Source organism: Crassostrea angulata, chromosome 2 (assembly GCF_025612915.1).
Source record: "Crassostrea angulata isolate pt1a10 chromosome 2, ASM2561291v2, whole genome shotgun sequence".
NCBI lineage: Eukaryota > Metazoa > Mollusca > Bivalvia > Ostreida > Ostreidae > Magallana > Magallana angulata.
The window spans coordinates 37032444-37044501 of NC_069112.1; the positions used below are offsets into that span (position 1 = coordinate 37032444).

The 12058-nt window shown below is 35.4% G+C and overlaps 1 protein-coding gene across 1 annotated transcript in view; it reads left to right on the plus strand.

The window, feature by feature from the left end:
* Positions 1-12058, plus strand: part of LOC128172316 (uncharacterized) — a 59234-nt gene that overhangs the window by 16597 nt on the left and 30579 nt on the right. Inside the window, exons 2-4 of the mRNA XM_052838110.1 lie at positions 10260-10948; positions 11073-11360; positions 11751-12023. Coding sequence (XP_052694070.1) covers positions 10366-10948; positions 11073-11360; positions 11751-12023 — 1144 coding nt within the window. The 5' untranslated portion in view covers positions 10260-10365. The remainder of the gene's footprint in view (positions 1-10259; positions 10949-11072; positions 11361-11750; positions 12024-12058) is intronic.

Consider the following 12058-nt stretch of genomic DNA (forward strand, 5'->3'; position numbering starts at 1 on the left):
GTTTTTGCATGAAAATACGCAAACATTCCAGCTTACTACACACCCTTGCTCCTTTAAGTTTTTCGTAGGGGCTCCCTTAGAATCTATGATTTTCCAACAGTACTGAATGGGATTCATCCTCTCTCTCTCCATCAACCATGTAGCTTGATCATCGATTGGTCTGATAATAAGTCAAAACCTCGAGCTGCATGTCTTTAATAAAGAACTCACGATCACGTGACATCTTTTCGCATGCATTTTCTAATTTAGTGCTGCTTTTGAGTTGAAGAGTGGGACTTGGCATGGTTTACCCTACGGTATAACTAAGACAAATCATCAAATATTCTCGGTTCGAATCGTGTATAGCTCTAGGAATTTTTTCTCCAAACATTTTTTTAATGATCACTCATATGGGGAGTAGAAGATCTGTTTGTGGAAACCATGAGTCAAAACTAGGGGGATATCCTTACCAGCGCACTTTGATTTCTGTAATGATTTTTTCCCTTATGCGACGCTTTTTATTGTCCAGAATTTTCTCTATTTTATAGACGTCGTCTTCTTCAATGACTTTTTGTAATTCAGACTCGTAAAAAGTTCCCTCCAGTTCTTCTCCGTGATAGTCCTGTACCTTATATCTATAAGGAACAGCCCCCTGGACTCGATGAGATATGGTAAACAACTCCCGGGTCCAGTTAGGTAGATATCCCTTTTCAAAAGTTCGCTTTGCTTTACTGATGCGCACTATGTCTCTTTTGTGAAGTTAGGGGAAAAGAAGGGTGTAGAGAAATTCTTTTGATACAGAGTTTTCCAAACTTGTAGGACATTGGAGGCATTCACGTCAGCAGGAGCTCTAATTATACTGCGATGATATGAGTGATTGTAGGCATATACCAGATCCAGTAAAATGTCCATATATCTTCGAGTTTTATGACGAGTGAAATATCTCCACATGCGAGCTTTTAGGGTGCGTTGAAAACGCTCAACGATACTTGCTTTTGTTTCTACATTGCTAGTGGTGAAGAAATGAATAAATTTAAAAGCGCGCAGAAATTCCTTGTTTGTGAATTCCCTCCCTTGGTCCGACTGAATGCGAACGCCCTTTTCTGTAAAAATAAGTTGTAATCCGCGAATCATTTCTTTTCCCGTTTTCTGCTTTAAAGGCACCAACCAAGCACATTTAGAGAGTACATCGATACGCGGGTAAGTTAAGGCAACTCCGAGTTTAATGACCGTCAAAATTATGATCAATTTAAAAACTGGTATTCTTTAAAGAAAACATGCAAAATATGAATACCACGGGAATGTGTTCACCAAGATATTATTTGTCTACTTCGGAATCGCCTCGATCTTTGAAGCTGCGTGCCATGGTATCACTTGACAGTTAAAAATAGATCACTTTTTTTACCTTAACAAAAAATCAAAAAGTGTAACACTACCCCGAAGTTTATTTGTATGTTTGCTACACTAATTCGATCGGCAATTAGTTCATGTTTATTAGTATTACTGCTAAAATCCTATTGTTAATCGCATAAAATAAATATTGTAAATATTTATCGGAAATCCTCGCAACTTCTATAATTTCATTGTAACTTCGTATTTTTCTTTTAAAACAACGAAGCACAGGATTCTAGCAGCACTTTTCAAGTAGTTTAGGTCATATACCGTTGATATTTGCCAAGGTCGTCTTTCATAAAATCCGGGGTAGTGTTACACTTTTGCCTTTTTTGTACACACGGACAGAGGAAAGGCTGGTCAAGCCATATACATGTCGATCTGCCTACCTTATAACACTTGCTGATTAAACAAAATATCCAAGCCTGTATTATCCTGATTATATCCTAACTGACACTCTTCTAAATCTTAGGTATCTGTGTTAAATAAGTCTTATATCGGCATTGTTTACACTGCATTCCGATGATTTGGTCTCCCGACATGATCTTCTCTATTAAACATGCTTGTGACGTCATCAATGATAATTATACGTAATAGAGAGAAATCGAAGATATGTTCAATTAGAAGAGTTTCTAGTGATATTTTATGCCTGTAGTTTTTATATTTGAAACTAGAGATAAAGTTAAAATCGACATGTTTCTGAGTAAAATATGACATCATGCTGCTTATTGTGACGGCATATCGATCAGAGGATTTTGATCTCTGAGAGTTGCCTTATCATACCCGCGTAGCACACAGTAAAAAGGTATAACCATCGTTCTCTTTCTTCAATTGGGATACATCTGCCAAATCTAATTGCCATTGCTCGTCGATACCTGTTACTCTTGTTTGTTGTCTCTTGAATTTGCGGCGAATGGGTTTATGCAAAGTATAAGTCTATTGCTCTTTCAACCATTTTCTAATATCAGCAATGGATATTGGATGTCCCCTTGCACGCACTTGCCGGTATAAAGATTGTACTCCTCCATATCCAGTCTTAGGATTGTAATAAATCTCTTGTAAAATGGTTTGTAAAACCTTTGTCTATTTTTTCATTTCTTAATATATTCCAATCTAGGAGGATATTGTCTCTTTTTCTGGTTGTCTTTGGAGTTAGAAGGAAAGGAGAAGCTTGTGGTGTGCTAATAGTCGAAAGTTCCTGACACCCCGTATCGTTATCATTATTATCAGAGTCTTTGTCAGCTAGAATGGGCTAAGGGGTGTGGATTTTTCCTGGTCTCTGCATGACTTTTATAATGTTTGGATTCGTTAGCTAATCTGTTTGAACATTGGTTTTTTTTAAGGCTTGAGCAAATTGGTCCGTTCCAATAGGAGGGCCGATTTCTATGCGAGATCTAGTTTTCATTGTATCTATGAAAAATAGAATCATTGTATCACAAGATCAACGGTATTATATTGGGGTATGAATTTTCCTCGGTATCTGATTTCTCCATCGGAATTCCATTTCAAGACTTTAGTTTTCTTGAGATGATCTAAGAGAAGCCCTGCTTTCTTTTGAATTTTGTTGCTTAAACTTGTTAACACTTGTTTGTCCAGTTCTGAGGAACCTGGGTCAGCAGCATTAGCAACAGGATCAGCAGCAAACTCAACATCTTCGACTGCCTCTCTATTTTTCTGTGTTTTAGGTAATGGTTGTGTAAATGTCCTTTCCTTCCTCTGATAACGGGCTTGTTGTAAATAATTCCGATAACGGTGTAATTGAAGCCCATAGAAAGCCACTTTTTCTTCAGGTTTCAAATCCTCTCTCCCTTGAATCTGATCTAACTGCTGTCCTAATCCAACGACGGCTTGAAATTCGGGAGATTTAGGTAATTTTCCTTTCAATTCCAGTAACATGGCTTCCGGAACTAACACCATCTTGCGACTCATGATTTCAAAGGAGTAAACTGAGGAGCATGGGAATCACTGGGAAAACGCCCCCTTTTTGATTCAGTATTAAAGTTCTTCTGCGTTATTGTATGGACTGCGATTGAACCAGGCGCCTCAAGATGTGTTTCTGAGGAGCAATTTTTTTCTTCTGAGAGGAGTTCAGTAGAACGTTGCCTTTTAGGAGCTTGTACACGATTTCACAAATTTTATAAATACAGTCATTAGAACAGTGCTTTGTCACCTCTTTCTTTAATTTTGGTGAATAATGTGGCGTCGGTAATAACTCCAATATGGGTAAATAAGGTTTCAGTCGAGATTTACAACAGCACACTTTGCTCTTTTTCTTCTGGCTTGTACCCATTCTTGTTCATTATGATGTTTACATTCAGTCTGTGAGGGTTTTTATACTCTTTTCTAGGCAGGGGCATAACCCAAGTGAGAGGTTCTCTCGTGCTGATCTCTATTTTTCTTCACTCTTAACTCTGCAGGACAATATCGACATTGGTATTTCCCCTTCTTGTTTTTCTTATCGGGATCTTGTAAAGGACTAAAACCAGCCACTTTTGTAAACAACAATGAGGATCTTGGAATGTGATGAACAGGAACCTTAATACCAGGAAACACATTAGGTTGAATATCGGGAGTTTTCTGACTCCCTATCGGTCCAGTCATGGCTCGATCCATTTTCTTTTGACCTTGTTTTACCATGGCTCTTGTTGTATTAGGGGGAGGTTGAGTCAACGGAATCTGTTTATTGTTTTTTATAGGAAGTTTAACAATCAGTTTCTGTCCTTTCTTTATGCCTTTTTTTTTCCTGGGGCCTTTCTTTTTGCTTGAAACCGTTTTTTCTATGTCAACCATCCACTGGGGGAGCTTACTCGTTTTATGAGCCTTGGCATTAATCACTACACTCTTGAGTCAATGTTTTTTGGGTTTAGCTGTTCTAGTCTTAGCCAGGTTCCATTTCAATAAATGGCGAATAATGACTCCTCCAACAAATCCAGCCCCATCCCGTTTCAGAATGGCTTTAATCCTGTTATCATCATTGATTTTTGTCCCCCGCCGCAACGCGGTGCGGGGACATATAAATGCCGGGCGTCCGTCCGTGTGTCCGTGGGTCCGTGTGTCTGTGGGTCCGGTGTCTGTGGGTCCGTGCGTCCGTGTGTCCGTGCGTCCGTCCGTCACACTTTTTTGTAAGCGCTCTCATGCCTACAAATTTTGACGGATTTTCATTTAATTTATACCAAATGTTTATACCACTATTACCTTGGTCAAGTTCGAAAATCAGCATTGGTCGATACTTTTTGTTGGAGTTAAGGGACTTTGACCACAATAATGACTCTGTTTTATCCAAAAATCGACCTTGTAAGCGCTCTCATGCCTACAAATTTTGACGGAATTTCATTAAATTTATACCAAATGTTTATACCACTATTACCTTGGTCAAGTTCGAAAGTCAGCATTGGTCTATACTTTTTGTTGGAGTTATGGGACTTTGACCACAATAATGACTCTGTTTTATCCAAAAATCGACCTTGTAAGCGCTCTCATGCCTACAAATTTTGACGGAATTTCATTAAATTTATACCAAATGTTTATACCACTATTACCTTGGTCAAGTTCGAAAGTCAGCATTGGTCGATACTTTTTGTTGGAGTTATGGGACTTTGACCACAATAATGACTCCGTTTTATCCAAAAGTTGACCTTGTAAGCGCTCTCATGCCTACAAATTTTGACGGATTTTCATTAAATTTATACCAAATGTTTATACCACTAATACCTTGGTCAAGTTCGAAAGTCAGCATTGGTCGATACTTTTTGTTGGAGTTATGGGACTTTGACCACAATAATGACTCCGTTTTATCCAAAAGTTGACCTTGTAAGCGCTCTCATGCCTACAAATTTTGACGGATTTTCATTAAATTTATACCAAATGTTTATACCACTATTACCTTGGTCAAGTTCGAAAATCAGCATTGGTCGATACTTTTTGTTGGAGTTAAGGGACTTTGACCACAATAATGACTCCGTTTTATCCAAAAGTTGACCTTGTAAGCGCTCTCATGCCTACAAATTTTGACGGATTTTCATTAAATTTATACCAAATGTTTATACTACTAATACCTTGGTCAAGTTCGAAAGTCAGCATTGGTCGATACTTTTTGTTGGAGTTATGGGACTTTGACCACAATAATGACTCCGTTTTATCCAAAAGTTGACCTTGTAAGCGCTCTCATGCCTACAAATTTTGACGGCTTTTCATTAAATTTATACCAAATGTTTATACCACTAATATCTTGGTCAAATTCCTAAATCAGCCTTGGTCGATAGACTCGATACTAGTATACTGCTTGAACGGCGGGGGACCCAGGAATTCTATTCTTGTTTTATTGGTAATGACACTAAAATATCTATGTTTATTAACGTCATATTACGACTAATTTAACGCGGCCGAGTACAGAACGTGTATGCACGCTTTCGCGCAGCGTTTAAATGTATTGTGACGTCATCTTTTTTGCTTGGTTGACGCCATTTCGTGATAGTTTCAACTGCAGATATTCAGCGGAAATTGTTGAAAATATCTCGTTTGATGCGTAAAAATAATGTTATATTGTGGAATAAACATAAATGTCTCGAAGTATAAGCTATATTTGGACTCGGGTCGAAAACGTGAAGAGGGTTCAGCAAGCCTAGCCCTCTGTCAAGTTTTCTTAACCCGTCTAAATATAGCTTAATTCATATATTTCAAGACAGTAACCATGTATTTTATATTTATGACCCTTAATATGTGATGTTATAGAATTTTTTATTACTTAAATATGTCTGAATGTTTTAATAATACTACATAGATCACCTTTTCCGCCTTTGTCAAATAAAAATAGCCATTATCTGACGAATCTGGGAAATTGGGCATGCAAAAATCACCTTTGATAAGACCCGTGGAACAAACAAAGAGGTAAAAGTTGTTTTTTGTTATTTGACCATTTTATGCCTTTTAGCAATAACTTTAATGTGTAGAACAGAAAAAAAAATCCCTAAGGCAGAAGTTTTGAAAAAATGTAAAAAAAAATATGCAAAATTGATACATTTCAAGCAAAATCCCATAGGGTCCTATGTTAAAGATTAACAAACTCTGAGATGACCCCCTAAACAAACGGTGTGGTAAATATCTTATTTTTTAATCTTAAAATAATGATTATACCAGTAGAAATTCATGTAAAAACTTTCATCCAAAAATCTAGGGCAGAACAAATTAGACCCGACCTTTTTTATTCCTGGTCATTATTCAGAATCTTATATAGCAAAATTGCAGTCACGGCGCACGCTCAAAATTTGTTATGTCAACAATAAATTATAAAATATTAACAGTTGTATCTCTATGAATGGAACTGAGAACCAAATAATACTTAAACCTCAAATTAGCATTTGTCATGATATTCTATGAACCAAATTTTGAAGAGATAAATATCAATAACTACAAACAGATAGTCCTTTATTAAAAATTACTGAAAACATTGACCCCGGACGTCACTGCGCAACACAAAGTATAAGTGTTATGCCTTTAACTCGGAAAAAAATCCAATACAATCTGTAAAAGTGTACAGTGATAAAAAACATAAGTAAAACAATTATTTGCACATTTGTATATAAGTGTTACACATTTTGTGGGATTGGTGGTACATGTAATTGTATTTTGGACATCAAACTGTCCAAAAGAAGGTAGTTTTCATGTATCTGTAAATATCGGGTCAAAATTATAAATAACGTCATCTGACGTTCAAGGTATTTCTTACTGAATACGAAGAAACATTTATGCTTGACATTTTAAGACACTCTTTGTGTATGTGTATGGTGGGATCTATTTCTTTGCCAATAGGACGTCAACCTCCTGTTAAATAATTGCTGTGATTTTTTTAGACAACATTTTCAAACAAAACATCGTCAAAGGTTACTTAGCAACTATTCATAGCAGATGCTTGAAATTTGTTAACGCGTGACATATGGTAAAATCTATGGTTGTACCATTCGGGCGACAACTTCCTGTTTAATGTCAACTTGCGTATTTTGAATATATTCACATCAGAGCGGGGGTATTACTAGTGAAAATTGTCTCAAAGGTGTCTTGTTAAATCTTCGTATTACATAGATGAATTTTTATAAACTAATTGATCAGAGAATCGTCCGGCTACGTGTTAACTTAACTAATTTATAAATTCTCATGCATGTAAAAACAGACTTGCGGAAGTGAAAAATCAATTCAATTTTAGTATATTACTAGATATCCTGCGCAAGAGCGGGAGTTTAATATAATGCTTAATATGTTGTACCACAATTTTTTCTTGTATATTCTGTGTAAAAATGTTTTCTTAAGCCCCTTTTACAATTGGCGCACGACCACTTTACACCACTTTGCGGTCGAATTTTTTTTAAGCTTTGCACGTCCTCTCGCATACGTTGTACCAGCCCTCGCTTACGTAGCACGAGCTCTCGCATTCGTTGCATACGTCTTACTGGTCGCATCAAGTGTCCTCTGAATAGTGGACATGCACATTATTCAGACGCGACCAAACGCGATCAAAATTATCGCAGTGCAACACACGATCATTAGTACGAACGTCTTACAACGTTTTGTGTACTCGCAAGAGTTATACACGATTTATAAAGATCGTAAGATAAATCGCTGGTGTTCAAGCGTCTGTTTTGCGACCGCGAGACTGTTGCCCAACGTGTCTCATGTAATCTTGCAACGTTTTACTATCATTGCACGACTTATCAGCCTGTTTCAGAATAAATTTTACAATATACATTCATTACATGATGATGAGAGAAATGCATGTATGAACATTTTTTCCCTCAAGAAAAATCATATCTCTTGAGGGTTTCGCCCGAGAGAAATTTGTTTTGTTTTTGTTTTGTTTTGTTTTTTTTTTTTTTTTGGGGGGGGATCTTCATATACCCTGAACATTAATGCAATACACGTTTTATCATACTAAGCATTATATGATTACAGAAAATACGTTGATTTCTACTTATGTTTGACTTTTTAACAGTAGCAACATTAACGTCGTGATTGTTTGATTTCCCACGTAACTGTCTCACTTTTCTCTCATAAATCATAGAATGTTTTGTTGGTTCTGAAATATAAAGAGAATCATAATGATTTAATATTTTCATTTAATTATGTTTGTCTACATTGTATACTCATATAAGCTTTTTCATTCCTATGACATCGCCCTGTCACGTGACTTTCTAGACAAATAAGACATTTATAGAATAAACATATTGATGTATGATAATAAATGCTGCTTTATATCTGCATCTTCTTAGGCGGCATCTTTTCTCGCTTTCAACTATGTCTACTATAGCCTGTCCCAAGATATTTATGCAGCACATTTGGACGATTTTTAATAAAAATGCACATACCTGTGAAAGAAGTGCAATTGACATAGTTGAAAAGGATATTTTCCAAGATAATTTCATTGACACATTATCATCTTTCACTCGGAAAAATTCACAGGAACGAAATCAGATTCCTTATGGAGATTTATAATGGATAATGTTTACATCTTTTCTCCATTCGGAATACACTCGGAAAGCATCGCGCAATTTTTCAACGTTATCATCCGGGCTTGCTGCAATACAAAATCTCCGCAGACATCACATTTTTTAGCATTGTATTGAAACCTGATAAGCCAACAGGGGCGTTTTGACTAAGAAATCTTGGACATTTTTCATACTTTTGAATGAACAACGTTTGAACCCTGAAGTATTTATGAATATCAAGCAATTAAGCCAAATGTAAATCCAGAATATCTTGGGACAGAGTATAAATATGGGCGGTATATATACCCCCTCTGACTCGCATTCGTACCATGGAACGCATAATCGCACGTCCAATCACATTGGCGCACGTTCAATCGTCCGATCACCTAGTCTCTCGCACGTTCCTATCGTATTATCTTTCAACATTGTACAACAGTCGCATACAGACGCAAGATATATCGCATAATTCAATGCGTTTACATAGCACAACGCTCGCTTAGATCGTGTGAAATTCGTACGAATACTTTTTTCATAGGCGATTATTTCGGCAACAATTAACAATTCATACAAAATATTTTCGGTCGCACGAATATTTGGTCGCCTCTGCTCGTGCGCCAATTGTGAAAGGGGCTTTAATTGCTTTTAACAATATATGAACTCATGATAATAAAACACTGCTGGTGTATTTAAATTGTATAAGATTTACTGCTAGTCGGTGGTGGTATAAAAATATATAAAATTATAAAAAAAAGAGCTATTGTAGGGATATATACTTGTATTTTTTTATTCAAAGTTGTCCGATATGAAGAATCTGCCCAACGGTTTACTCGCCCTACTCTTTTTTCCATTATGTTAATTAGTCTACCCGTTTTAAAAGTTCTTTCCATTAAAAATAAAATCACACCAATTCCCATTTATTCAGTTTCTTTAATTGATAATAGATTGCCGATCAATGGTGATTTTCCAAACTCCCTAAAGAAGTTTAGATTAATATAAAAAACAAATATTAAAAAAAATGTACATAGACTATTAAATGTTTTGGTGTAAGTAACAATGCACAAGTTTAGGAACTTATGTAGCTTAAATCTATCTTTTAATGAATGCTATACTCAAATTATTTCTCTATCTGACAGAATACATTTAACCTATAAGCATGTTTTAAGTTTCTTTAGTTAAAAAAACCAACAACTGATACAAATATTACAATTTTTTAAAGATATTTACAAATTAAAAGATTTTGTCAAGCATAGTTTGAGGTGTAAAATCATAAGTTATCGACTAAATGCCAAACAATTTATTAAATTGTTTAATTTTAGTGCGCTTTGAGTCAATTGGCAAGGAAAATTATATAGGAAATATATTGATAATAATCAGATTGTTTATTTTCCTCAGTGATTTTCCATTTATTTTCAGAGCTTGAAAGAAAGAGGTTACGACTGCAGAACTCAAAACAACGATGATCAAATAAAAACAAAGATTTCTAAATAAGAGAAGAGGTTGAATTGAAATAAAACAAACTATGACATCAAGAGGTCTTACTCAAAGGCAACTGAATTTTGCGCGTGTTTCAAAGGTTTGCATTGATATTATAAAACTGCCCCTCGAGGACATTTTAAATATATTCATCAAGCCTACAGAGCTGATCAAGAATATAAAAGCCTGTCAATCACTACTTACTGGAAAATTCAGACTTAATCAGGATCAAAACACAAAGTGTTGCTTTAACTCAACAAATGTACCTGATTACCGTACGTTTGATGTTAGCTTGCTTTACAAACTGATACGAAATTTATGTCCGGATCCGTCATTGGGGCCAACAAATAAATGGGGAAAAACACCAACAAAAAAAGATATGTGTGTCGTAGACGATATCGAAAGAATTAGACACCTAAGAAACGAATCATTTGCGCATGCAGATTCAGCAGAAATTTCGGACGACGATTTCAAGGAATTCTGGCATGAAGCAAAGTGTATGATTCAAAGATGTCAACAATTTACGACAACTAGAGGATGTAAAACTGATTACATTAAAATGCTTGTAGAGTTAGAAAGAAAACATTTGACTTTTAATGAGTATATTTCCTGTAGAAAACGTTCCAGAGGTAAACATAATGTCATTGCATCTTACAGTATTGTTGTCAAACAAGATTCTGTCTAAAATAATATAGCATTTTTAATAGAACTGTTTTATATAAAAATATTTGTTGTAAAATTTATTTCCTTCAGCAATTTACATATTGGGGAATACACACGTACGTTGTGGAGAAACAGCTTGTTTTGAAGCTGAAATTACATTAGAAGAAGATGTTGATTTGCCAGTTAGCTGGCACAGAGTGGACGGATTGGTTACGAAACAAATAAACATAGAAGATGATAAGTACAAGGGAAGTGACGATAGACAGCTCCAAATCCACAACGTGTGTAAGGATGATGAAGCACGATATAAAGCAGTTATTTCAAGAAGTGCAGATGTCAACATATCGAGCAATGAAGTTTACCTACGCCCAATGGGAGGTAATTAATCATTTTGCAAAATCATCACTTACTATAATATTTTTTGCGATCCTTTCTTTCATTTTGATTGACTTTACCAAGAAGACATATGTCAAAATAAATGATCCTTAACTTTAATCAAACATACAAATACCAGCTGAAATGGAAATCTGTACTTAAAATGTTTAATTCGTAGGTTACCATGTGCTTTTTTTTTCTATGTTTTTTTTTATGTTTTCAGTTTATTTTTAATAAAGTGTATTGCAGATAAATAAAGATGATCATACTATTTTGAGTTTACATGTTATTATGACTATAAGTAAATATATAAATAAGCTAATGGCTAATATTTTTTAGATGTGAAGTTTTCTATTTAATTTGATTTTTTTTAAAATTTCTTCTTACTTATAGAACCACCATGTTTAGAGGACTTGGTTGTCACATCAAAAACAGAAGAATTATATATTCACTATGTGTTTAGAGTCTTGGGTAACTCTCCAAATGTCAAAGAGATAAAATGGACACAGAATGCATCGGTGTTAGATTTGTCAAACGATAAATATCATGGAGGAGGATTAGCGGATAATTGTATTAAAATTTTGAGTCCAGGTGAAGAAGACAAGGGAGAATATACCTGTACAGTTTCAAATGCTGTTGGATCCGTTTCAAAGAGTGTGAATTTAGGTTCGTAATTATACACTGAATATATTGTTAGTTTT